This window comes from Sebastes fasciatus, chromosome 9, assembly GCF_043250625.1.
Source record: "Sebastes fasciatus isolate fSebFas1 chromosome 9, fSebFas1.pri, whole genome shotgun sequence".
Taxonomy (NCBI): Eukaryota; Metazoa; Chordata; class Actinopteri; order Perciformes; family Sebastidae; genus Sebastes; species Sebastes fasciatus.
This window is the reverse complement of record NC_133803.1, coordinates 10,555,642-10,583,629: the sequence shown is the minus strand read 5'-3', so window position 1 is coordinate 10,583,629 and position 27,988 is coordinate 10,555,642. Positions and strand designations below refer to the sequence as shown.

General features: G+C 39.9%; 2 protein-coding genes and 1 long non-coding RNA gene across 4 annotated transcripts in view; 2 read left to right on the top strand and 1 right to left on the bottom strand.

Moving 5' to 3' along the window:
* Positions 1–22,056, top strand: part of zcchc24 (zinc finger, CCHC domain containing 24) — a 48,228-nt gene extending 26,172 nt beyond the window's left edge. Inside the window, exons 3-4 of the mRNA XM_074646009.1 lie at positions 12,356–12,520; positions 16,608–22,056. Coding sequence (XP_074502110.1) covers positions 12,356–12,520; positions 16,608–16,721 — 279 coding nt within the window. The 3' untranslated portion in view covers positions 16,722–22,056. The remainder of the gene's footprint in view (positions 1–12,355; positions 12,521–16,607) is intronic.
* Positions 1–27,988, top strand: part of LOC141773870 (uncharacterized) — a 143,462-nt gene that overhangs the window by 107,842 nt on the left and 7,632 nt on the right. The window lies entirely within an intron of this gene.
* On the bottom strand, positions 45–26,752 carry ppifa (peptidylprolyl isomerase Fa). 2 transcript variants are annotated; one of them, XM_074646011.1, is made up of 7 exons: positions 26,541–26,752; positions 26,373–26,403; positions 25,340–25,428; positions 24,837–24,933; positions 23,828–23,903; positions 23,530–23,703; positions 45–769 (listed from the first exon to the last, which is right to left on the bottom strand). In XM_074646011.1, the coding sequence occupies exons 1-6, from the start codon at positions 26,682–26,684 to the stop codon at positions 23,568–23,570; spliced, it is 573 nt and encodes a 190-aa protein (XP_074502112.1). In that variant the 5' UTR covers positions 26,685–26,752; the 3' UTR covers positions 45–769; positions 23,530–23,567. The 2 variants fall into 2 exon arrangements, with proteins under 2 accessions (XP_074502112.1, XP_074502113.1); XM_074646012.1 differs by having other exon boundaries at positions 26,570–26,696.

The following is a 27,988-nucleotide window of genomic DNA, read 5'->3' as shown; positions in this document are numbered from 1 at the left end:
CTCACATACCGGTTGCTGACGAATATTAGAAAAAAAACAATGTATCTTTGTCGGTGAGTGTTTTTTATCAATGCATAAAACATTTGCACATTATAGATTTACAGTTTACATGTCAATGTGTTTTTGAAGTGTTAGATTTATATGCACATATACATATTTAGCACCCCGTCAGAGGAAAGTGTTACAAATAGCTTCTTGAAAGTAGCACTGTTGTGCCAGCTCTCTGCTTGTCACCACGCTTGCAGTGAATGAGGTGACCACTACATTTAAATAGCTTTAATATCTATTGAGGTATCACCTTTTTAAAAAAAAAATTTAGCTACTATAAGTAATATAGAAATCATGGACATGGATCACAGATTATATCATAGGCAGATTACATTTTACATTAGAAAATAGGCGGCAGTGTTAGGTTGAGATTATGTAATAATATCCGTCTAAATTATATAACAGTAGGGTTTAAATAATCACTTCTTCATGTTGTCGGAACGAACAATGTATGACTTCGGGGTTATACTGCGTGTCTGGGTGAGAAAACGTTTCTGTGTGTAGGATAAATGAATGCATTTGTGTCATTGGTGGTAAAAATGTTAGCGTCTGCACAAACCATAGACCACAAATGTACATAAGAAATGGACGTAGTCGCCGTGACGTCACCCATTGGTTTGTGGACTGCCGTTTTGAAGCCTAGAGTTTGGCATTTTGGTCATCGTCATCTTGGTTTTTGGCCATCACCATCTTGGTTTCTGGCCGTCACCATCTTGGTATTCTGCAACCAGAAGTGACACAAGAGGATGGAGATAAGTACAACTGGATGCTGAATAAGGCATTTTTGAGATGATCAAAATGTAACAATTAACTTTCATGAACTGAAAACACACTGTGTTAAAGTTTTACAACAAAAACACAGACAACTCCCAGATCAGACGCCCAATAAAGCATCCCCTGCATTTATCGTCTATTTGACTCTAAATGGGACCATAATTTACTAAATGAACATCATGCTGTATTGAAGAAGACTTGAAACTAGAGATTGAGACCATAAACTCATGTTTACAATGTTTACTGAGGTAATAAATCAAGTGAGAAGTAGGACCATTTTCTCATTGACTTCTATTAAATCAGACTTCTTTTTGCAACCAGAGGAGTCGCCCCCTGCTGGCTGTTAGAAAAGAATGCAAGTTTAAGACACTTATGCATTGGCTTCACTTTTCAGACCCCGAGGTAGCCCACTGGCACAAACACAAGTGTGTGTGATTGAGGTTATGTGTAATACACGATTATGTAATGCTGAGGTTTATTTTTAGAGACAACTGTGCAAGATAATCACGCTTATCTCAGCAGTAGATGTGGAGCTGTGAAGCAACGGAAGGAATACGAGGCAGTTACGAGCCACAGTGATCTCCACCATTATGGCTGACATAAGTCACTGTTGTTTAAAGTATCTCACTAAATATGTAGCCCCGTAGCCACACGTGCACATTTTGTCGATTAAAACTGAGTCTAATTATCTATTCAGGAAAATGGATAATGCAAAAAATGCAATGAGCAAAGTGAAAACCACATCCATGGTGAAAACATTCATGCTGTAACAGGTTGCAGACACAACTGCGAAACCCTGCTTTCCTCTGTGGTGTGTGTTTACAAGCACCATAGAGTTTGCCTAAGTGTGAGGTTCAGTGCTTAAAAGCTCCTTGAACCACATTTCTGGAGTTCTCAGCTGCACTGTAAAAGACCAAACCGCATGATTAATAGATATATGGTTACTGAAACACTATTATGAAACGTTCAGGAAATATTTCCTTGTCGTGTCTCAGAGAAGGATCAGGCGTGATTGATGCTTTGATCTTTTGTGATGTTTCACAGAGGAGAACCAGTTCTGGTTGAAACCACAGCCAGGTTCCTGCCCCCCCCCCCCTCGTAGCATGCATCAGACAGACCGCTAAGGCTAGCACGCTAACCGAAACCACATTAAAGCAATTAGAAGTCTTATCAGAAATGCTACGGTTAATGAGCAAACCAAACAAAAACTCCGAAAAAGACTCAAAGCTAACATTGTGGACTGAACCAAATCCGCTCCATCTGTAAATCTATCTCTTTCTGAACTGCAGCTAAACCAAATAAAGATCCCCGAGATGAAGACAAGAGCGGACGCAGATATGTGCACGGACACACTGTGCATTCAGAAATGCAATACACACACAGGTTTGGTGTTCTTGTGTTGCTCTCTGAGTGATGTCCTGGGGGATGCGGAGAGAGAGGCAGAGCGGGGCCTGAGCTCCTCCGCTGCTCCTTTGTTTACACTGATGGTTTCCAGATGCTAGCTAGTGATCGGAGCGCTACGGAACGCTGGGGAGCAGCCCAGCAGTTTGGGGCTTGTGCCAGCGAGCCAGGATTAAGGCAGCTCTATCTTGGATACTTGAAAAACATGGCTTTGCTTTGTAATAACTCTGCATTTGTTTCCAAAAGGCTGAGAGAGTTTTGAGAAGAGCGATTAGGAAGTCAATTTGTACGTGGTGATCTTAAATACAAAAGTGTCACTAATATAGTCATTTAAAAGGGGCAACACATGCAATGCACAATGACGTCTTAAGTGTAATTATTAGTCACAAAATGTAGACTCGGGTTAAATGCATGTGACTGTGTTCAACATATGTGTTTTACTCAGTAATTTCACGGCCTGTTCGGGGGGAGATTGCTGTTATAAACTGAGGTGCATTGTACTCGCGTGAGGACAAATTTATCACTTAAACAGCACACCTGTTCCTCCCGTCACTTTCAGCCTCGGACACTTTTCTTTTACAAGCATTAGAAAGAGACAGCTGCACCAGCAAAGGAGCCGTCCACAGAGAGAGGTGAGAAAGATGGCAGCGAAAAAAAGAGAGCGCCACAGAAAACAGTGGCTGTATTTAGAGCTTGTAGTGCATGGTGGGATTGATAAACAGTCCCCATAATGCACCTGGCTGAGGTTTTGGCATGGAGTCGGGGCTGTTTAGTCCAGCAGCGGAAACAGCCGATAAAAAAAAAGCTTGTTCTGTGTGCAGTGAGACACAGCTGAGGTGGTGACAGTGTCATTCTTGTGAGGGACTTGAAGCAGCGGCCATCTGCACTTGGCCCTCAGTTCTGATGACTGCATCCTCAGATCTTTAGTCGCTGTGATGTCAGATAACGCGGGTAGTGATGGTCAAGGATACGATGATTTAAAGGGCGTGCTCTTTATTTGTGGATTTCTTTTGAGAATTTTATATCATTTCGTAGCTTCCCATTGGTGTTCTTTATGTATTCAAATCCGAACATTCAAATTTTGGTCAAAGTACGTTTGTTTTAGCGTCAAAATACTATTTTCCCAAACCATTCTAAACTTTTTCCAATGTGACCTGACAGGTTTCTGCATGATACAGAATATACATCCTTATGGTCAGTGTATTATGTACAATAACTTAGATGGCAGTCATCATGCTCCTAGTTTGGAGCGGCAGATGGGAGTACTGGCATGAAAGCAAAGCAATATACTGCTGTGTGGACGTCACGTTAGTTTCGATCCGAAAGTCACACGATAACACAAACTAACTAACGGATCGATGCAGCGGTAGACCAGTAACTCCCGTGTTGTGCAAGGCTAAATTGGCTGTTTTTGTGAATGGAGTCTTGTGGCTTTGAACACAGCGATACAACTGCTTCAGTTCCCCGTCGGAAAGGGCTGTCTGATGGCGAGTTAAAGTGGTGAAAATATTCGAAATATAGCGTAAACTTAAACTGATATTGATTTCTTTTAGGGGCTAGAATACGTTTTTCTGCTGCTCCTGTCCACAGCTGCTTTTCCACGCCATCAGACAGCCCTTTCTGACGGGGAACTGAAGCCGTCATACCGCTCTCTACAAAGCCACCAGACTACATTCACAAAAACAGTAATTTAACCTTGCACAACGTGGGAGTATACATTCAACCTCACTACAAAAAAATCCTAACTAACCCTTTCAGTTATATCCAAACTTAGCACAGCTAACATTGACTCAGCTAGTGCTAGCGTTCACGTTATTCAATATAACCTTATTGATTAGCTTCGATTAGCTTCGATTAGCTTACTTTGCTAACCTACGTCACTGCTTTTTGCTAACGGCTGAGTGGGCGTTTTCATTTGAAATAAAAATGGAGAAAAAAAACGCAGATGGAGGCGCCCTTTAAAGAAACAGTTTCGACAAAACAGAGCAGGGTCAAAGAGTGCTTTTTGGTTTTCTTTCTTTCTTCTAAGTGCCATGTGGATAGGAAACCCACATCAGATAACCTAATGTGTGAAAGTATGTGACTTTTTCATGTTTCACATCGGAATTGCCTTGATGTGGTCAACCCAAACCAAGTATCGTTAAAGTATTATGACCCGACAAGCGTTTCTGGTGTGGTCTGACAAACAGCCTCGGGCTTTTTCTCATACAGTGCATTTCTCATATGCTGTAACTCATTGACCTGTCTGGCTGTCAGTGATCATGCAACTCTACGGTGCAGTGATGGGAACACCGAATCATGCAGACGAATCTTACATAAATAACAACGAGTCTGTGTACTGGGGGGAAGAGTTCTTGGCTTAGACGTGAGGCGTTACAGAACACAAAGAATACATTTGTTTCCTTTATATTGCACTTAACGCTTTTGTATTTTTCTTTCAACAAACCATCTCTTTTCAAATGTTATGAAGACATTTCAAACACCCAAAGACTCTGCATTATTCATATATAGCTGAGCTGCATTTGCCAACAAAGACCCTGCTCTCCAAATCCAGACCATAAAAGTGGTTGCATACAATTACTACCAACCCTTTCCCAAAGCCTCAATGTTGTTTTACCAACCAAATCCCTTGTTTTCTCATAGAGGCAGGCAGACAAACCGCTGAATGGCATGTACTGTAGCATTTGCATAAAAACCCCAAGCTTTACTGTCAGCGCCGTCTCCTCGTATTTGTTGTCTGTGGACCGACTGTGGAGCCCAGATCAACTGTAGGTAGACGTCTCCCCTAATATGTCGAGTAAGTATGAAATCCCATATCCACAACCTTGAAAGTAGCAATGATTCCTCTTAGGTTTGGCTTGGAACGGACGTCTAATATTAACAACCAACGTATCCCGTTGCTGGAGACAGAGGCTTAAGGGTTCAGGTTTGCGTCTGGTGTCTGTCCACTGGTCATTACTCTTAGCCTGGAATGTACGATCAACACAAATGCGAGATCACCTTTAGGCCTCAGACAGTCTGGACCACTTCTTTTTTCCTCCCAGTGGTCAGTAATAGACAGCTTTCTATGATTTAAAGTGGAGCAGAATGTCAAGATGGTTTTGTGGCAAAAACTGCGATTTCAGAGTCGGATGCCTGGGCTGCATACCTTGTAATCAATTTCACGGTATTACCTGAATTACCCTGAAATTTAAAGACATCGCAGTGGGTGTCGTCTAGACCGGGATCGCTCACTTAAACGCGCCTCTTCCAGTTCGGTAATCTACCTGCTTCGAATTCCTAATATCGGTCTGTTTGTACAACATATGCGTCTTTAAAAAAAAAATTAAAAAACGACCCCCCAGAGAATCCGCATTCCTCCACATGATAATGAGTCCAATCCACTGTAGTTGTGGCGAGAGCTACAGCGGTTAGTTAACGCTGTGTTTTATTCCCCCCCTCCCCTACTCTCTCTCTCTCCCTCCCTGTCTCTGAAATGTATGGCCTAATTGAAAGCAGAGCAACGTTTTTACGACGGCTCTCAGTGTTCCTGGTGTTCTGCCCCTATGGAGGCCATCTGCTTTGGATTTAGATTTCCTCCTCCTTCTCTCTCTCTTTCTCCTTCCCGTCCTCCACCCTCCTGAGAGGGGCTGATTGGAGGGTCTCTCCACAGTTGGCTCGAGCAACTTGTGGTATTTGTCCACTTTTCTCTTTCTCCGTGTGTTCGGAGTCTGATTCTATAACAGCAGGTTTTTTAGACCCCAATTCGTTAGAGAATCCCAGAGGAGCAGGAGGCTGTTTCACATCCAGCTCACACGTTAATTATTTCACAATCGTAATGAGCTTTCTCCTGTTTGTGTTCGTCTTGTTCTCTCCCGTCTCATAACTGTCGCCCTTTCTGTTTTACGGTCTCTTGTTATTCTACTTAATGCAGTTTGTGAGCTCATTAATCCTACGATATAAGCCAAAGAATGATCTGTGTCCTTGTAGCAGGGTGAGTGGGAGTAGTGCAGGAAACAGTGCGCCGAGACTTTCCAGTTGCGTCTCGAGAGTGTATGAAAACCGGTGCATGTGGAATTTGTTGAGTGTGTGTGTGTTTGTGCATTTATGTCTGGGTGTTAAAGTGGACAAGAGGAGAGAGAGAGACGTGTGTGGCCGTGTTTTGCGTAGATATTGCATCACTGAATGCGTCTATCACATGTGTGTATATGCTTCATTTAACAGTTCACTGACCTGTAGCTTGTGTGCGTGTGTGTGTGTGTGTGTGTGTGTGTGTGTGTGTGTGCGATATGATGAGTCCCTGCTGTGATCTGGACCGAAGGAGGACGTGGTCAACTAGTTGTGGTCACGGAGCTCTTCTCTATGGACACTGTCCCTCAACGCACACACACACACACACACACACTGACCCTTATCTGAACACGCAGGGCTGTAGCCTCGGGGACATAAACAAACATTGACTCAATGCAAGCCGGCACTGTCGAAGTGATATGACAAACACCGCTCGCCATCTCCCGGCACGGACACCATCGACCGACTCGCCGTTTCAAAGCTTTGCTTCCACTTGACGGACACCTAAAACGCTCTAAATGGCTCAGATGTTTCCATTTAGCACTTGCACCAGCTTCAATGGCTTTATTTGTAGAGATAAAAGGAAAACAAAACACATCCTCCCGTGCAGGCTCATCTCCAGAGCGCTGTGCGGAGTGATGACGCAGTTCCACTAAATAAGTCATTGTGCTGTGTGTGTTGTGAATGGTTTGTAAATGTTGCTTTAAAGGCGGCTAAGCGTGGTTATTTTCCTGGAAATCAAGCCTAACTAAAACATTTGCTCAGTTGTTCTACAGCCGGGGGTTTTGATTTGTAATCGGCTGCACACTGTGTGTAAGTGAAGAACCCCCAAAGCTTCCTTCATTAGCTGCTGTCCTGAATCTAACGTCACATTTCTCAGTGGTGGCACAACAACAGTCCAGATGTTATTGTGACATTGGTTCCCACGTGTTTGGGCATCCATTGGAATGTGCAATGCTAACTGCGCCTGTTAAGTTTATGACTTCAGAACCAAAACTCGCTCTTCATCTCAGACCTCCATGAGAGGCCAAGTGTTGCAATGGCCTGAAAACAAACTGACCGCAATGTGAGTATAATGCTCAGACTTATGACTCCAAATGTCCAAATAGGTTCTGGATGACTTTGCAGTTGTGCAAACTAAATGTAAGGCAGAGGTAATATATTTTACGTAAGAAATTGGTTCATTCAATGCTTTGTTTTATGTGCATTTATACCAACTTACAAGTTACATATTAATCAATATACTGTATGAACTGCATTCATTCGAGGTTACTCAAAATTATTTACAGTCAAAAGACCTACAGGGAGGCAGCTTTTAGTGTTTATGGTCCTTGCCAGAAGAAATATAAATATCCAGTATTCGTCCTGCCCGTCCAATCATTTTTATTTTTTCATTTTCAATCATTTTCGTTGTTTACGTCCATGATGGTAGTTTTAGGGTAGTGGCTTTGGAGGGAAGCCTGAAGCGACGAACTGTCAGTGTTGCAGACTTGGCGACTTTCTCGCTAGATTGTGGGAGTTTTGGAGCTAGTGCTGCTAGCTACTTTCATTGGAAAAGAGTTGGCAACACTGGACTGGGTTTATCAGTTGGATCATTTTTTAAATCTTGTGTACTCTTGCTATAGTTTCTTTGCATTACCGACCCCACCTTTAATCTTAATCCATTAAAAATATATTTAAATATTTTAATCTTTTTTCATCGACCCTCTTTCACTTTGTTTTGTTCTGTTGTTGTATTTTCATTGTATTATTGTATTATTAGAAAGGTGCAGGAATAAGTCCTAAAACCAGGAAATGAGTCGGCATTTTAGCATGTTTTTTTAATGGGTTTTTAGTTAGATGGTTGAAATAAGGTCTGTGGTTATCACAAGCTGAAGAGATTTTAACGTTTTGTTCTACAATATAAAATACGTCAGTAAATATCCCACTCGTGAATTTTGAGTCTTCAACCGCCTTTTTCTTAAAAAAACGCGGTTGCTAACAAGTGGCTAAACGATACTACTAAACGTCATCACGCCTTTACAACCTCATTGTGTATACTCGTGTTCATGCGACTGTGGTGTAGTTGGTTTAGCCTAACGTTAGCTTTTTACTTCTGCCGATTGCATTCACACTTCAAAAATCAGTGGTGTTCATTTCTGAAAATTATCTTGCGGAACTAAACATGTTAGTATCATAAACTTTTTTTTCCCTCAGAGCTTATTTTCTGCAATAATCCAAAACCCAATGGGAAAATCCCATTAGGTTTTTGCCGAGGTAACCCATGCGATTCTAACTTCCTGGTTGTCCTACAAAAATCCTCTTACATACAAAAGTAATTTGCACGAAAGTCACTATATAAATAAATAAAGTTTAAGTTTTAATCGGGCTGCGACCTCAGGATTTTATGTTTTTATCTGACCATCAGTCCTAAACACAAAGACATTTAGTTTACCAAAATAAAAGACAAAGAAAAGCTTCAAATTCTCAAATTGGGGAGATGAAGCCAGCACATTTTTGACATTTTTCTAGAAAAAATACTTTTTTTTTACCATCAAAAAAGTCATTTTCTGACAATTGTTGAATCGATTAATCAAATAACCTTTCAACTCTAAATTTATTATACACCTTTTTGTATTTGAAAACTCTATTAACCTCTTTTGGACACAACTGAGCAGCCTATTTGTCAACATTACATCTCCTTCTTCATGTGGACTGGACAGATAATCCATTTGCTGTGTGCACATCAGGAGCATCTTCAAATTGATTGCAAGCAGGGTTGGATCTAATCTGAAAGCTCTCAGCTGTGGACGAAGCGTGACGTGCAGCCAAAGGCCAAGGCCGGACCCTGGAAACAGCATGGAGCTGGAGAGGAATGGTCATGAGGAGGATGAGTGCCGTTTCTGTCCTGCTGAGTCCTGGCTGCAGTTATCAGGGAGAGATTGTTTTGCATTCGAACAAACAACTGTAACTGGAAATTTAACTATGTTAACATTCCCTAATGAATAACGAGGGTTAAGGTTAGACCTCCTGGGTAGTACACCTGGCGCTCTCCTCATAGTTTGTCATTAAACTTCAAATTAGTCTGATTCATTTTATTAGATATAATAGTGGTTAGTTACCACAGCAGAAACCTAGAAAGTACTGTATTTTTGGCATTTGGGTTTCTAAGAGTGAGAATGATTGTATTGTAACTAGGTGATTTGGTAGGAGAGCATCCAAACAAAATGTTGCCATGGCATTGTCTTCGAGATTGCCCGTTGATTGCATCAAGACAGCCCTGTCAGTGCGTATAGACCGGTGTGCTGCAGGCCAGCAGAAGTCAGATTTTCCAGGCAGTGTGCTGTCACGGTGGGAGATGCAAAGCTGACAGTGGGGTTGAGGTCATGCTGTCGAGGGGCCAGATTGAGGCACAGCCGCTCGTATTTAGCGTCGGCTCGCTGGTACTGATGCAAACTGCTGACGTCTATAAGGACAGCGCCAGATGCTGCTGATTAAAGTTCCTATTACTCACACATGGGCTGGGACAAAATAAGGGAAGACCAGGGATATAAATTGTACCCCTCCTCTCACTCTCACCGCCCCGTACCGTACCCCCAACATCCCTTAAAAATCTGCAGCTAACGTTAAAAGTGATTATGAAAACAATCTGCAGGTTTGCAGGAGAATCAGGAGTGGACAGGTCTGATTTCACTTTGAACGCTGAGACTTTCCTAACCTCCTGGAAAGATTATTTCTGTCATATCAGATGTCCATCTGTGCATGAAAGCATGTATCAAGTTGGAGATAAAATAACACAATTCCTCAGTGCTCCATTTCCAATGTTTGTCTTCCAAATTGAAGGATTTTCTTTAGCAAAATGGGAGTGGCCCAGGCTGATAATGACTGTCATAATGAGTCACTAGAGATGCACGTTCTGGGATCATTTCTCTTTTTTTTTGATGACGGAGCTTCAAATTGATAATGACGAGCCTTGACAAACTTACAAATCAGTGTACATTTGAGTTTATTTTGGCAGGGCGGAGGAGTTTGTGAATTATCCTTTTGATGACATCAGCAGTACATTTGTTTGTGGCATGCTTTTAAGGGAAAAAAAAACGAGTGTTTTCCCCCAATGCAGTTATAGCGGCCTAAATAAAGTTGCCAACATGAAGTCATTGGAGCGGCTCCTCCCAACAATATTGCCCTTGGGCTAGTGCTTTTTCATGCCTGACTGACTGTTTGTAATCATCATGAGAATCAGAGGAGTAATTTAACACAGCTGTAATGGAAGTAAATGTCAATTACACAACCGCATATTGTGCCAAAGTTGTGTGTAGGAGTGTGCTGTATGGTGGAGCTGGATATATTAGCACGACAAGGATGGACACACCCTGCTGTCAAAGCTCAACATCCATTATTGTCCAAGAGGATCTCTTAAAAATGTCATTTTGAACCCAGAAAAAAAAAACTTTCTGCACTCAAGTCAAGAATGTTAAAGTACCAAGCCAAAAAATGTGTTCCGAGTTCGTCCCAGCACAAAAAATGTGTTAATAACCACCAAGCCAAATTTGAAAGGTTAAAAAAAATTGCCAAGTATATAAAATTAGGTTTTAAAATCATGAAAAAAAAATAGGCTGTATTCTCTGCTCTGAAACGCCTTGGGCATGACCACTGAAGGCTCTGAAACCACACCCAATCACTGGTCAGGGTTGATTACATAATATGTACAGTTACAGTATACGACACTGGCCATCTCACACTGCTGCATGCTAAGTTTGCAGAATGTTCTTCCAGTTTAGACCTGTGCTAACTTGAATGTGAATAAAACAAGGAAGAGCGCCAGGATGTGAAACAAATATCCGTAGTGACCAAACGGTAGTACTACAAGTTCCATGTCTGTCACGTGATGCCATTGGGCCCAAAAAGACTTTTTCCCATAGACTTACATTGGGAAAGAGACGTCTGTAACTCAGCAGAATTTTTTTTCTTTTTAGGTAAATCAACTTCCCAGGACGAACACTTGAATAGCCCTTGTTTAAATCATTAGGTCTTAGAAGTTGTAAAATGCACTAAAGCTGAATCCAGAGTTATTTCCCTTCCTCCGTTCATGTGAATGAGACCCAGACCGAGGCTGGAGCGAGAGCTGGGAGGCGGGGTTAAAGGAAACACTAGTGCGCCTGCTCTATGGGCCCAATGGATGCGGAAGATCGCCGGATGATCCGGGTACTTTATTACTCTGGAGTCAAGCCTGTTTTGGCTTCATGCGCCACTGAGCAACTCTCATAGGAATGAACGGGAGCCCGCTTACAAAGCTGCATCCAGTTCTCTTTATACATTCATGGAAGTTACAGTATATACGACACTGGCCATCTCACATTGCTGCACACTACTTTTGCAGAATATTAACACACATGTGCACCCTATACTAACCTGAATGGGGATAAAATAATTCAATCGTGCGGCTCTTCTAGACCAAATGTTATCAGACCGAATCAATCAAATTCTGATAGTGAAACGAGTCATTTCACGGGGGTTGTGTCAATCAAAACAATTTACCTACTGTTTTACAGCCGCAACAGTAGCAACGAAGTAGGCTACGGCGGAGCCTATTACATAAGCACAAGTTTAACTAACTTGGTTGTGATTGGCCAGTGAGCCTTACCCTGGGAAAACACATGCAGCATGTTCTCATGCGCACCTCGAATGACAGGCACACAAAGAGTGCTGGTGAAAGACAGACGGCCGGTAAAAAATTAATGGAATTTGACGGCCCACCGGGATTTGTCCTGGTATACCAGATGACCAGTACACCACTGCTAGCAAACTATACGCTGTGGGATGAGTGTAATTTACAAATGAGTGGGAGGAGCACTATGTGCTTATATAGTGTTTGGGGTTCTGCTAAGGATGGCTCCAGTGCATCATCGAGCCATGATTTCAGGCCGTTTCGGTCTAACTACACGAGTCAGCACTACATAGTTCACAGTCTTTTCACAGCACTTATTTTCTAACATATATATTGTGTTAGAAACAAATCTCTTGATTTACTTTACCCACCTTTAAAAGTAATAATTTCCCAACATGTGCATACATTTTATTCACCGCGCTTCGTTCTTTACAGGCCAGACCCAAAGGTGAAGGGCTCACACCCTACCAGGGGAAGAAGAGATGCTTCGGAGAGTACAAGTGCCCCAAGTGTAAGAGGAAGTGGATGAGTGGCAACTCCTGGGCCAACATGGGACAAGAATGTATCAAATGCCACATCAACGTCTACCCACACAAACAGGTACCCGCAGTATAACATCCACTCTCTGAGAATTTGCAGTAATGTCTTCATGTAAAAAACATTAAATACAAGTGGTCGATTGAATCGTCTCAAGCGAAGTTAACAGAGTCCAGACTCCGGTTTGCGTGGCTGCTTATTGTCTTGAGGATATGCCAGATGGCCTCATTAAAATAAAATAAAGTCATACCACTATAACAATTGCTTTTGCTTCTTTGGTAATAAAACAACACTGAATAAACTAATTGCATTTCCTGACTGATAAAAGTTTGGGATTGTTAGCTGAATGTCATCGCATTTTAAAACAAATATGTCTTTATTAATGTCTCACAGACGCAAACTAACTCTGAGGTAACTGAGGCAAACAGCTGCAGAAATTCCTCTCACATTCAATAACAAGAAAAAGTGAAATCATATTAACCAAGATGCTGTGAAGTGTTTTTCCGAACAGCAAACACTCAGAGGGAATTAACGTGCTGGTGGGCTGTCTGTTCGGCTTAACCTTGAGTTTTCCTCACAGCTTGTTGACTAAAGAGATGGACCGCCTGAGAAAGAATCCACTCTGTTTTCTTCTGCTGGAGATATATTTACCCTCAACACTTCATCTTTTAATATTTATGCTTTTCCACATTCTTCCAATTCCACTTCCTGAAATAAAGTTAGGATTACAGCTCGAGGCCCTGCTCGTTCTCTGAATACCTCGGCTGACCATGTTCCACTCTCTTAACACACACACACAAAGTGAAGCAGGAAAGGGAAGTTGCTCGACAAATTTACACTAACCATAGAAATAGAATAGGAGTAGAATTGACTTTGAACTGTTTTCCGTGGTCATTTGACGAGTACAAAATCTAAATGGCGATTGTTGTTAGTTGTTATGGTGACAACAGAACACACATCAGTGTTGGTGGGACCGTTAAACCCAGCGCAGCGCCGCCACTGGCCACCAGCCTGCTGTTCAGCTAATTTTCTGTAACCAATGTAGCATTAAAGCATGGTGGAATTAGCTAGCTAGATTACTAGTCAGCTGTCCGCTAGTTAGCTAGCTTGCTAATTCCACTTCGCCGAACAAAGTTACTCATCTGGCGATAGCAATGTGCTATCCTATACTATGACAAGAGTGTGTGAATGAAGCATGAAGTTGTTCAATTTTACTCATTTACTCTGGCTCTCTATACTTCATAATGTGACTTACTACTCCACTGCTCGTTTTAGTCGTTACTGCAAAACCTCACCTCAGTGAGTCTGCGACTTGCCGTAAGTTGGTTTAGTTTATATGGAAATTAGCCCGCTACAACAGTCGCAATGGCAACGGTACACATAAAAATGGCCGCCGCCATCAGACCATCCTGCTACGTTGATTTGAATGGGAATGTCCATTCTACTTCTATTTCTATGGTCGCAACATTCAAAGACAATGGAAAGTTAATGTTTCATTTATTCCAAATCATTTGTTTATTCATTTGCATCTTCATCAGTGTGAGATCTTAACCAAGAATATTAACTAGACTCTTTAAAAAGCATGGGCGGAAGACTGCAAGCATTTTTTTTCTCCATGGAGTTCACTGGTGAGAAAACCTCACTTGTCTGTGTCTCTGTGTCTTGTGGCAAAGCTACACACAGGCAAGCAAATTCCCTGCATTTGCAATGTCACCCACTTAACATATTTCCCCCCTGTCAGCGTTTGAAATGGACCACTAACCTCTGTGTCCTCGAGTATCAAAGAGTTCAGCCTCTCAGCACGGCTCCCTCCCGCCCTGCGGATTCCCATAAATAACCTGAATATGTATTTTCCAATCCCATCCACATGCATAAAATATTTGTCCCCCTTACGTGGGAAATATATTTCTTGGACGCCCGGTGCATTTGGTTTAAACTAAGGCCATAATTTCCATTGGGTATCATGGGGACAAGTCCCCCTTACTTTTCAAAATCAGACTTTTGTCTACAGTTTGATTTACTCACTGATTTATCACAGCTGGTCACATCAGCTTTTAAAAGTGTAACATTTCAGGGATTCGGTTGCAAATCTTCTGCTGAGTTTAACTTTTGTGAACTTTGACATATGAATGTTGGCGTTGATCACTAACAAGCCGCTGTGAGAGTGCTGACCTTTGAGGGAATGAAGCGTCAAATGCAGGAAACTAACGTGGCTTATTAGCTGTGTTGCTCCATCCATTTTTATTTAACCCTTCTCTGTCGGAGTATGAACTCCTTCACAAAAGAAGAATGGTCATTTTCAATCAATTGACCCTTTAGCGATTGAGCTAATGAACATGCTAACTGACAGTTAAAGCTAGTTAAAGGTGCTAAATGCGAAAGTGGAAGGACTTCTGTTGCCTCCGCACGGCTCTCAACATGGCGTCAGTTGAGCCGACGGTGCTAACAGTGAAAACATAGGCAACACTGCTGACAGAGCTAACAGTGTTAACCTGGGGGGGCGGGGGGAGGGAACCGAAGGGTGGGTGCTATGCTTTCGCAACGGCACCGTCGGTCTGGACGGCTTTATCAGCTGCAACCTCGTATGAGAGCAGTGCAGAGCGGCGGTCGTGAGCTAGCCAGTGGGGCACGTTCACATGCACTAAAAGTATGCACGGCCGGCCTGGCGATGTAAACAAAGCGCGGCGAAGCTCTGATTACAACACACATAGAGGGAGAGCGACTTCACTCTCTGCTCAGGTAGACATTACTCCTCTATATCTTTACATAGCAAATAGTTGTTTGCTGCTATATCAATGCTCTGGATATCGTATAGAGCGCTTTTAAATGACAATTAGCAAGCTTGCTAGCTCAGAGAACTTTCTTTTACCCACTTCAATTACTCTTTATTGAATGAAATGATGTACAATCCTGAGAAATAAATGCCATGAGAGAATAAATGCCACAGTATGGAGAAAATAGAAAGGAGCTCTGTTCTAGGTTTGCTAGCGCATTAGCCGTTAGCTCACTAATTACAGCAGCTCACTAACTAGGCCTGAGAGTAGTCACTACATCACCAATCCTCAAGCACAGCCTATTTCATGAAGATGCAGCGATGAATTCTGCTGTGCCACTTCTTTCTGTGACCGGGTGTTTTCACTACTGAAGACTTAAATAACTTCTCACAAAATCACATTCACACATAAATATTTTTGTTTGTTTTGTCTGCTAGAAGAACAACACCCCTGAAACCAAAACTATGCCCTTGATTTAAACAATTCTAAAAATATTTCATCCGATTCCTGCTTCTGTGCAAAACACACATACCAAATACAGTTGTACGGTATTGATATCGCTGTAGGGGAACGTTCTCTTTTAACTTTCTCCAAATGGAAAGAGCTCAGACTGCAGCTTCAGCTACAGTCGATTGAGCTTGAGTTTCTTGCTCAAGGACACTTCAACAGGGAAGATTCCTGCAGCACACTGAGGGGCTTGAACCCAGTCTAACCACTTAGGGGACCCCATAAAATATACATCAGATTTTCCAGCTTTCCTCAAGGACCTAATGTCTTTGACTCGCCGATAGTAAAGTCTCAACACTTCCTGGTAGACTCATTAGCGGACGATTGAAATATCTCCTTGAAGTGACCCATGGCAGCCTGGTTTCCTTTAGTTAGACCTAAAGGAATAAATAGCGGTTTTGTAAAAAAAAAAAAAAAAAAAAAGCTGTAACAAGAAAAGAACAATAGATGAGAAATAAAAATGTTCCAGACAGATTGTTAAAATAACCTCGAAACGCGCTGGCCCAGATAGGTTCCCTTCGTCCTCGATAATGATTCCAAGAAAGCCATTGCCGTAGCAGTTTGCTGATATTTCCACACAGGTCATCATGATCAAATGCATACTGGATCTTTTTTCTTTAATCCCAGGTTGTTAAAGTGTGCTGCGAGTTTCCAGAGCTGATGGTGTGTTGCCATATCTCTGCAACTAATTGTGTTCAGTACACGTCTGGTCTCTGAAGAATATGGGCGCAATGTTGGAGGCCAAAGGCGTATAGCTGAGTTGAATCTGATGCCAAAGAAACTGCTTGCATAACTCAGAGATTTATGTGTTTGCTGCTTTCTTCAGTGTTTATTAGGACTCATTATTGGTTCTCTGTTTGTATCCTCAGCGACCTTTAGAGAAGCCGGACGGCCTGGATGTTTCCGACCAGAGTAAGGAGCACCCGCAACACCTGTGCGAGAAATGTAAAGTCCTGGGCTACTACTGCCGCCGTGTGCAATAATCATCTTCATTCAGAGTCAAGAGCAACTTTTGTGTCCCGAGTCCTATCGCTCATCTTCCATCACGGCTTCCTCCCTTCACATCCAGGTTTCTCTCATCCCTGCCCTGCACACAACGTGGCGTCCTTTCCTCCTCACGTCTTCCCCTCCGTCTCTCAGAAACCTCAACTATAGACAGTAGCTCTAATCCTTTCTGTACTTCTTCTCAACCACCCGTGGAACACCGATTTCTAGTCATTTTTCCAATGACAGTATTGAAGATTACATCCAGGAACGAGAGGAACATGTTAACTTAGGATCAATCTCTCAAAGTGTTCTTCATCAATAGCAAAATCTTGCCAAAATCAGTGACTTTTTTGTATCAGAAACCACATAACCCCATTGATCCAACTCCATGTTTAACAACGAATCGTGTATTGATGAATTGGCATGTATGTCAATGGTGTCACTGACAGTATTGGTCTCAATAGATTACCTCGCCTTGGGGTTTGTTGGCTTTGTGTTTACAGAGATCTGCCTTCCATTTCCCCGCCAAGTGAAGTGTGTGGTAATGTGACGAACGTTTAACCCAGGGCCACTCATGATGGTATAAATGTATTCGAGGCCTTTGATGTCTTGCCGTATTAGGGTCAACAGCACATCTTATTAACTGTGAATTAACTGAGGGACAATGTGCCATACATCCCTAGCTTACATTTGGCCTATTTATTTTCTTGTTGTCTAGTGTGCAATTTGAATTTTAACTGGGACATAGAGAAATGTTTTTTTTTTCTTTTTGTATGTTTGTATATCACATTATTGTGTAACTGCTTCCACGTGTCTTTAGAAACTACTGTAGGTTCAGTCGCTCCTCGTTTAGATCTGGTGCGTTGATAACCGATAAGGTTTCATTCACCCTTCCCTAGAGTATTTTTGTTGCCACGCAAATTCTCGATAATCTATTAGATAGGTATACTGTAGATAGGTAGGTTAATGTGTTAATTTCAAATCACAAGGTCAACTGAGAAGGAGCTGTGGGAAAACAACACTAGTTTTAGAAACAATAATCTTACCGTCCACACCATAGACTATATAAAGATGGACGGTTTTGCCCCCTTTTTGTAGCATCAAATAACAAATTAAAATCTAACTTATCAGAAAAATGATCACTTGAACATTCATCTAACTACCTGAAATGACAGAATCTTTGGGAAAAATTAATTTGACATGTACTTTTTAGTTTGGCCTATGTCCCATCCGCTAAGATGGAGGAGGCAAGATTTATGACCTATACCGCAGCCAGCCACGAGATGTTTTGGCTTCACTTTTGGGGAGCTGTCATGTCGTCCATCTTTATACAGTCTATGGTCCACACAGTTTCTCGCTAGTGTTGATTACATTTTTCAAAGCACGTGAAAAAAAAATTAAAAGCTTGCCACATTTAGATTAGCATTACAAAACTTGATTTTAGGGGTTAAACTGTTCACATGTAAAGCCTGATTAGATTTTTTTTTTTTTTTACCACAAATTAGTAAAATATTGAGGAGAGGTGGTGTGAAAGACATTTAAGTGCCAGTTGATGCCTGGCAGCCTTAGTGGAGTCAATGAAGCGAAATGGAAACTTTTCCAAGAGCTTGCACCCTTAAAAACTATGTCCAACAGCTGATTGCAGTGCAAAGAGTGTCTAGAGGGAGGTGATGTTTTGGAGAACTGCAATGATTTTCAGGTCGGTTGAGAGAAACATTAAGATTGAATTTAGGTTAGGCTGATCTGTGATGCAGTGGTGCTGAAGATTCAAGGATATATTGAAAGTGATGATGAATTAAGTTTATATTATTTTGAATGATTATACAGTATGTGCCTACTATATTATAAACCAATGTCTTTAAAGGAAGAGAAGTGCACATCCTGTTTACATATATCACCGTGCAGACCTAAAGCACTACAGAGGAAATTAATATAACCTGCCTTTCAAGGAACCTTGTTATAGAAATTGTGAACTATTTTATATGTACTGTATTTCTAGCCTTATAAAAGCTGGTTGAGTATATTTTATACTGTAACATACTGTATGTGCCTTAAAAAAGATTGAAATCATTCTAAAGTATCAGGACTATAGGAGGCCATTTGAAATTGGGAAAAAGACATGTGGAGATAGGCTCAGCGATGGGGCTGTATATGTGCATGTGGTGATGTATAGTAAGTTTAATGCAGGTTCAAGATGTGACAAAGGACAAGAAAAATGATCCAGTTCCTCTATTAGTTTGAACTGGCATGGTTGGTGTTCGCTTCAACGCAGTTTGCCGAGTTGGAGGCACGGGCTGAAACAGCATTTCCAGCTGGCAATAACAATCCCACTGTGGTCTGTTGTCATGGAATATCCACAATGATGTTATTTCTTAGTCGATCCTCACAACAGAACGGAGTCGCGCATGAAACTGTGGACCTCACTCTTTGTTTTTTTAATCTATTGTAGTTATGTTTATCCAAGGAACCGTGGGTTTTGTAAAAAAATATACATGGTCTCTCGCCTTAGCGGGAGAGTTTGCAGTGGCTGATTATGGTACCTTACAGTTTTGGGAAATTTAGCTAAATTCCATCTGAAAAATTAAAGGGGCACTCCGATGTTTTAGTAGTGCAGTTCCACAAAGTTGGGAAGTTTGCAAGAGACACTAAAGAATAGTCGAAATCAATGCAGAGAAAGAGATATCCATACTTTTAGTTCCTAGTGTGGCTCAAGCTCCAAAACGCTGGCTCCTATTGTACCTTACCCATAATGCAACTCAGTAGCATCTTTCAGTAGACTTCCCCTGCCTGGTAATCTTTCAAACTCTACACTGCCAGTTTGTAACGGAGGCTTTTTGTTAAAAATGTGTCTCTAACAGTGGGCAACTCCAGGGTCTGAAAAGTGAAGCCAAAGTGGAAGTGCCTTAAACTTGCATTCTTTCTAATGGCCAGCAGGGGGCGACTCCTCTGGTTGCAGAAAGAAGTCTGATTGTATAGAAGTCTATGAGAAAATGACCCTACTTCTCACTTGATTTATTACCTCAGTAAACATTGTAGTGCATTTAGAGTAAAATAGACACTAAAGCAGGGGATGCTTTAGGGCGTGGCTACCTTGTGATTGACAGGTCGCTACCACGGCGTTGTCCGGTCTGGGAGTTGTCCGTGTTTTCGTCTTACAACTTTAACCCTTTCACAGTGTGTTTTCAGTTCATGAAAGTTGATTATAACCTTTTTGGTTACCTAAAAATTTCTTATTCAGCGTTGAGTTGTACTTAGCTCCAACCTCTCGTGTCATATTTGGTTGCAAAAAAAACAAGATGGCGACGACCAAAAACCAAGATGGGGATGGCCAAAATGCCGAACTCGAGGCTTCAAAACAGCAGTCCGCAAACCAATGTGTGACGTCACAGTGACTACGTCAACTTCTTATATACAGTCTATGGATTCCAAGCTATAAGATAACCGTGATGACATCACCAGGGTTATTTTTCTCAGACTTGACAAAGCTCCTTCAGAGCTACAGAAGACTTTATACAACGGATTTCAAACTCTGAGTAATACTCCCTGTGACGAGTAAACTGATCTTCAGGAGTAAAATTGGTGGAGTGCCCCTTTAAAAAAGGAATTTACGCATCTATATTATCCCAAGTTAAAGATTCTCCTTTTAGTTGGGAACAATTAATTTGTCTTAGCGTTGACATTGTCTTTCTTTTGCTCTGTGTGATGACACCAACCTAACAGGTCTTTACATCTGAACCGTACTGTCCACATCATACCATGTGGCTGTAGTTAGCGGAATAGATACCAATGATGCCTTATGAACTAACCTCATAAACAATGTTATTGTGATTCACAGAGCTCTAGCAGAAAAAAAGAGAAATCCTGTTAGAGTTTGATTCCGCCCAGAGACATGTTATGAGGAGGCCATTTTAAATGGCAAATCAAGAGCCAATGGAAGCAGTTGATACAATACATTTGAAAAAAAAAAAAAAAAAGAAATCTCTGCTTTCAGACGTAATGTCTTGAATTGCATATACTTGACTTTTCTAGTACCTTTTCAGTTCAAATTTGTTATTTTCTATGAATGAGATGTGTATTTTGGAACACTTAATAGATGTTGAAAATTTTAAAGCAATCTGCAAAAACTCAAGTTATTTCCCTGACAAAGATACTGTTTTATGTATATATTTGATGGCCATCATTATTGAGGATAGTAGCTCTTTTAAAGTGTTATGCAATATTGAAGCTTTTTTTTTGTGTGAAGAAGGGCCTATTGCTGAGAAATAAACAAAGCTGGGAGTTTTTTTTCTTTATGTTTTACAATAATCTGAGGGGTTATCCTGCAGAAATATTTATGGAAAGATTTTTTACAACACTTTTTGTATAGAATATGCAACAAAGTTAAACTAAGAAGGAAATATTGATGTCTATAGAGTATTATAAAAAGAAAAGCTGGTACATAATTAATACCCTTTCTCAACTATAAGCCATTGTATTTTTGTGTTTTGTTTTATGACGTTATCAGTGTTGAATAACCCACAACGTTATTCAGTTGCTATATGTAACTAATTATGAGCTGCCATTTACATCCATACAGTCGCATGTATTCATTTTGTAAACAATATTATGAAGATATATATTGTGTTAACATGCAGATTTTCTTTTTCTTAATTAGTGACGGATACTCACCACTGTATAAGCACGTTAAACTGTGAGATGTAGTTTGCTTAAAGCAGCAATGACAAGAAACTATTATAAAATGTTACGGTGTTATTAGTAGTTTAGGGAGTGTATACTTTTGTCCAGAAAGCGTGTGTGACAAAGAACTATTTTAGAGTTTGCATGTGCATGTGTTTGGTTTTGAATGAAATATTATTTTTGTGCAATGTATACTTATTTAAATACTTTACAGTAGTTTGCTACAGTACATATTGTTTTTTAACATCAGCAACTTCTGATTTGTATTAGTCTTGAAGTATTTTCATTTACCGCTAGCGTAGCCTCTACGAATAATACATATTTACTGAATGTAATGTGTTAACACTTGTGTGGTCAATTCGGAAAGTTATGTTTGTATTATTATTATTATTGTCTGTATCACTTGAGATGTTTGTATTGCGACATTGCAACAATGTAATATTTTGAATTGGACAGAACACAGGCGTGAGGTATAGGGAGGATGATGATTTTGGGGAAACAAGGACAGTCATGGTTTCGAGAGTAGACCACAGGTCTGTTTTTCATGTCCATGAAACGGCATTCCAAAATGTGCCTTATTTGTTAGTTGGGAAAAACATTTTAGTGCTTTAGTGCTGTCGAGTTTGATGAATTAAAAGTCATATTGAATTAGGAGTGCTTGGACTGTGTGGTTTCATTTGTTTGGGTGCTTTGCTGAATTGTTGTTACCAGTAACTGGGAGGTGTTCGCTCTGGAGTTTGATTTCAGCCAAAAGCTACACATTGTTTACTGAGAGCTCCTGTCTGTATAATATTCATTACAGAGAGTCTATGTTTTCATCGTCATACCAGTTTTCAAGGCTTACGCAAGACTGAGCGTATAGATCATGATAAAGAGGTTTTTAATGGATTATTCATGGTGGTTGTGTAACGCAGAAGGGGAGGTGGGGGGAGCCTGTAAAAGTTGTTTTTCACTTTCCGTGAAAGTGCTGAAAGATAACAGACACATCAAGCTGACAGGCCTTGATTTCAACACTTTGAGTCAAACTGCGGACGAGAAAACCAAAACACACAAAAAAAGCACACCAGCTGACATGGGAGCTGTGTGATAAATGGAGACATTTACAGCAGAAGAACCAGCTTGTACCAGTTGTAAAGATGTCATTGTGTTGCATGTGTACTAAACGTTGGCCGCAGCGCCGCCCGTCCTTCGAGCCAAGTTTCCATGCACAATATTGGACATGCATTCCAAATAACTAAAAACTAAACCAGAGGGTGGGGACCCAAATTATATCAAGTTTGTTACTACATCTCTTGCTCAAACAGAGCGAGAGCAGAGAAGTCTCTATAGCAACAATGTAATCTGAGAATTCAAACAAACGGTGGAAGGTCAGCGCGCATATGGTTTCATTTAGGGGCAAGGGCTGCTTTTTTTCACGTCGCTTCATTATTTACTTTCATAAAGTATTAGCTCGATAAACAGCACCACCCAGTCTCCGACTTTCAGACATGTCCTAGCCTCCGTCTCTCCTCCAGACGCTCTGCATTTCAAATAAAGAAGCGGTGAAGGAAGAGCAGCCCACATACAAGCTAAAGACATTTTCAGGTTCCTTTATGGTTGCAGCAGATTAAATCATCTGCTTTCACCGTGACCAATGAGACTACAGTCTGCAGCTCTATCATCTGTCAACTGCATTCATGTGATATTTCAGCTCCACTGTAGGTGGATGTCACATGATGTCACATCCTGCTCTGATGGACAGGAAGTCGGTCGCGCTGGAGAGCCGGCGTCTAAAAAAAGCAGCTGGATCATTTCCAGGAAGCTTTAAAACCAGCAGGGCCGGTGGCACATGAGAGCAAATGTCCTGTACTCACACCAGAGCTAGTAAAATCTGAAAACAGCCATTTTATTAGGCAGTAAATTGGAAGTTATTGCATAATAAGAACATTTTAGATACTGCCTGATTCAGTGCTTGTACACAAAGTAGATGGGTCAAGTTCAAATTTAGAAGATATCTTCTAACATCATAATCAACGGTAAAAATATCAGTTTTTATGGAAGAACAGAATCACCTGTGACAGTTCCTATTGGAAAGTATCATGAACATGTGATGATGTAAGATAAAGCAAATACCAAATGGTTTTATACCGAGTCATCCGACAGAAGTCCTCGTGTGATCTTGGGTGTTATTTGATCTCCCCACAGTCGGTGATGACAATTTTCTTAATCACACCACCGTCGTGTAAACCGAAGGATTCCATCTTGGTGACCACGTCCATACCGTCCTTCACCTGCCCGAACACTACGTGTTTACCATCCAGCCTGTCAAAAGAAGAGACACAAAAAGGGACTTCAGCAACTGGTAAGTGATTGGATTTGGACGTGGTGAGACTATGTGTTGTGCAGAGATGAGATGTCTGATTAAAAAGTTGTACAAAGCATTTACCATTCAGTTTTAGCCGTACAGATGAAGAACTGGGAGCCGTTGGTGTTTGGCCCTGAATTTGCCATTGAAAGTGTTCCTGCAGAGATTACAAATCCAACAAGTAAATCAATTAACTGTGATACAGTCAACAAGCTCTTGACCTCCTTTTATCACTAACTGCACATCATTTTCAGCCTGACTGGAGCAAAAGAGAAACATGACACAAGTCAGTGTCTAACTGTGTTAGTTTCTCTTTTCTGAAACGCAAACTTTGATAATGCTACACGTTAAAATCAAATAATCAGCAAGTGGATAAAGTTTATTAAAAAAAGGGAGTTATTTTGGTTAGTGCATGTTGACTCACTTAAAAGTAGGTCATTCACCTGGGGATTGCAAAATCCATACAGCCAGTGGTTTTAGTGCTGCATGAAATTAGGCGCTGCCATCTAGTGGAGAGGGAGCTGTATTAAAAGATATAAACCTGGAATATTATACTGTTAGGAGGCCAGGGAAGTGACATATACACGTCATAATATACAAGAGTTACAGTTAACAATTATTTTCCTTAAAGATTCATTTGTCATTTTTATTTTATTAACTCATTGCTTAATTTTCAAAACGTCAGAAAATGCCCACATTTGAGATACTGGAACCAGAGAATGATTGGCATTTTTGCTTGATAAATGACTTAAATTAATAATTAATTATCAAAATTGTTGATTCATTTTCTGTCGATCTGCTATTCAACAAATTGACAAAGGTATTAAATTAAAATTATTAAAATAAAATGGTCCTGAGGTCCACTACAGTGGACATGCTGTAAAATAAAAATATAATTGAAAAAGTCTAAATTGTAAGATTTTCTTTAAACCCTAAATATTTAGGAAATCACAAAAAAATGAAATTGGAAGACACTTTTTCCTCGGTTCCCAAGAGGACATGGACAGAAGGCCCTGGTTGTTTGTGTTGTCCTCTAAACAGAGATAAAGTAGTCTATAGTATATGTGTACTTGAAGCTGTGGAGATGTACCTGGACCAGTGTGTTTTAATTTGAAGTTTTCATCATTGAATGTCTTCCCATATATAGATTTCCCTCCTGTGCCGTTGTGTTTGGTGAAATCTCCCCCCTGTAACAGAAAACACAGCATCAGACAACATGTTTGTAAATGTTGGTGTCCACCTGCTCTGCCATAATACGGAACCTTATATACCGATGTATGTACAGGCTGTCTGCTTCAGATAACGGTATTATTCTGGCCTTGGCTGACCCAGAGTAGAGTTCGGTAAGGCTCTCATCCAGACTGTGACGGGGCCACTGCTGCTCCAGTTTGCTGATTTCTTCTTGATGTAAAAGTTGCCATGTATGACCTGTTTTTTACTATTGTATTCATTTGTATATTTTATTGTACTTTTGTATGCGTTTGTTTTTACTTAGTACGCTATGTACGCATTCTCCTTGTGTTCTTAATAAAGTCATTATTATTATTATTAAGTCAAACACTTCATGTGCACCATCTTCACTATGAATCTTACCTGACACATGAACTCAGGTATGATCCTGTGAAACACAGATCCCTTGAATCCAAAGCCAGGTTCCCCGGTGCACAGCGCCCTGAAGTTTGCTGTAAAAAATGAGTTATTAAATTAACATTATAACAAGTCAAGAAGAGTTAAATACTTCGTTAAATAAGTAAATGTATAACTCCTCCCCCTTCTGCAGGAAGGACAGCTGAAAACACTGGACACTGAGTACAAATATAATATCAATATCATGTGCAATACTACTTTTTACATTCTCATGTGCAATATCACTGTTCATTGTGTGCAATATTAATGTCCAATATTAATGTCCAACATGTGCAATATTACTTATTTTACTGTTTGTTAGCTTACTTTACCTTTTTTATTTTAAGTATCTTATCTTATTTACTCATTTTACTAAATGTATCTTACTTAATTGTTATTCTTTTAGGCACTGGTGCTAGAAATAGTACTTTTTTTATTTCATACACTTGTATTTTATAAACAGTTGAACTTGTTGTAATTTTGTTGTATTTTTGAGCAATCTCTGGCACAAGAATTTCCTTCATGATTAATAAAGTTCTATCTTATCTTATCTTTATTTTTCCTTTTATATTCACCAGAGAGCCACTTTGTAGAATTAAAAAGTCCTGCTTTCTATCATTATTTGACCAGTAATTTTGTCTGATAATCATCCTTAACATGTATTTTAAAACGGTTAAGAACAATTTGAAAAGTGTTTTTCACTTCTGTAATTCACTAAAGACAAAAACAAATCTTTTTTTTTTATTTTACTTATCTTATTTACTCATTTTACTAAATGTATCTTACTTAATTGTTATTGTTTTAGGCACTGGTGCTAGAAATAGTACTTTTTCTATTTGATACACTTGAACTTGTTGTAATTTTGTTGTATTTTTGAGCAATCTCTGGCACAAGAATTACCTTCATGATTAATAAAGTTCTAGCTTATCTTATCTTATCTTAAACAAATACAACTCTTGATATTTAGCAGCCAAGTTTAAACAAACATGGTTAAACATACCTGCAGTCTTTGGCACTACATCTGCATTCAGCTGCAAGATAAAACAAATCACATTAAAGCTCCTCTGTACACATGTGAGTGGTGTGAGTGAGTGGTGTGAGTGAGACATGCTGCAGGTGACACCACAGTCTGCAGGAGAGGCTAATGCTAAGCTAACTAGCTATCTACCTCAATAGTTACTCTTCCCAGAGGCTCACCGTCGGCCTCCACGTCCAGAAACACCACGGGGTTCCTGACGGGACCGGAGGCAAACAGCCTGGCGGCAGCGACACCGGGAGGGCTGTATTTCAACCGGTTTTTAATGTGTAACATCGCTACTGTGCTGCAGGAGAGAGGAGGAGCTGCAGGCCATTAGTGCTGCTGTTGTTTACATGTGACGTCACCAGGCGGGAGGTCCCGGATGTAAAAACAACTCATACAAGCTCAACTTTCTATTCTCTTCATGATACCTCTGTTTGGTTTAATTTACAGAAAACCTTCTCAAAACATTTTTTAAAAAGATGTTATACTAACAAATATTGGGATATTACTCACTTTTAACAATCCCAGTTTTTTTACATAATTAATTTGATTAATATCTTAGCAAAATATTATATCCATAAAATGATGTGGCTTAAAAAAAATAACCTCCTTTTATACTTTTAAAGATACTGATTTTAAAACATATTTGACTGTGATTGAAAACTTAAAACTCAAAAATTCTAAATTGGCAAAAACTATTTAGACATTTCAAATTTATTCCAATTGTTTAACAGACCCCGATTGTTTTTTGTTTTTTGTTGTTTTGTTTTATTCATCTTTTCCTCTCAAAACATTTGTAAAAATATATTACACTAAGAGAGATTAAGATATTACTCACTTTTAACAATCCCAGTTTTTAGGCAGATTAAATTTACATAATTCATTTGATTAATATTTTAGCAAAATATTATATCCATATAATGATATGGCTTAAAAAAAAGAATCTCCTTTTATACTTTTAAAAATACTGATTTTAAAACATATTTCACTGTGATTGAAAACTTAAAACTCAAAAATTCTAAATTGGCAATTAGATTGTTTAGACATTTCAAATTTATTCCAATTGTTTAACTGACCCCGATTGTTTTTGGTTTTTTGTTGTTTTTGTTTTGTTTTTATTCATCTTTTCCTGTCCTTACATTTTATTTGTTGTATAAACAATTCATTTTTATACTGTAAAGTATATTTGCTGAATTTTTTGTGATGAAAAATGTGAACATGTTTATGTAACTGCTATACTGAACTTTCAAAATAAAGTATGGAAAAAAAGGTCCACTTTCTAGGTGTCTGAGTTTGTCAAAATGTATCAGTCAGTTATCATATGACCAACATTGTAAACTTGGGTGACGTGATAACACCTAAACCATCTCCATGTCTTTTTTTTTGTGGCTTGTTTTATTTTTGGTTGCTTGATTTTCAGTATAATGGTACCTCTATTGTTTATGGTTTGTGTCTGCATGGCATCATTTCCACCATTGTTGATTGAATTCTATATCCTTCATCTTTTGTATACTAATTCCCTGTCTTGTTTTATATATTTTTTATTGTGCTAGGCCTAATACAAAATAATAATCCAAATAAAATAAATCTCCATG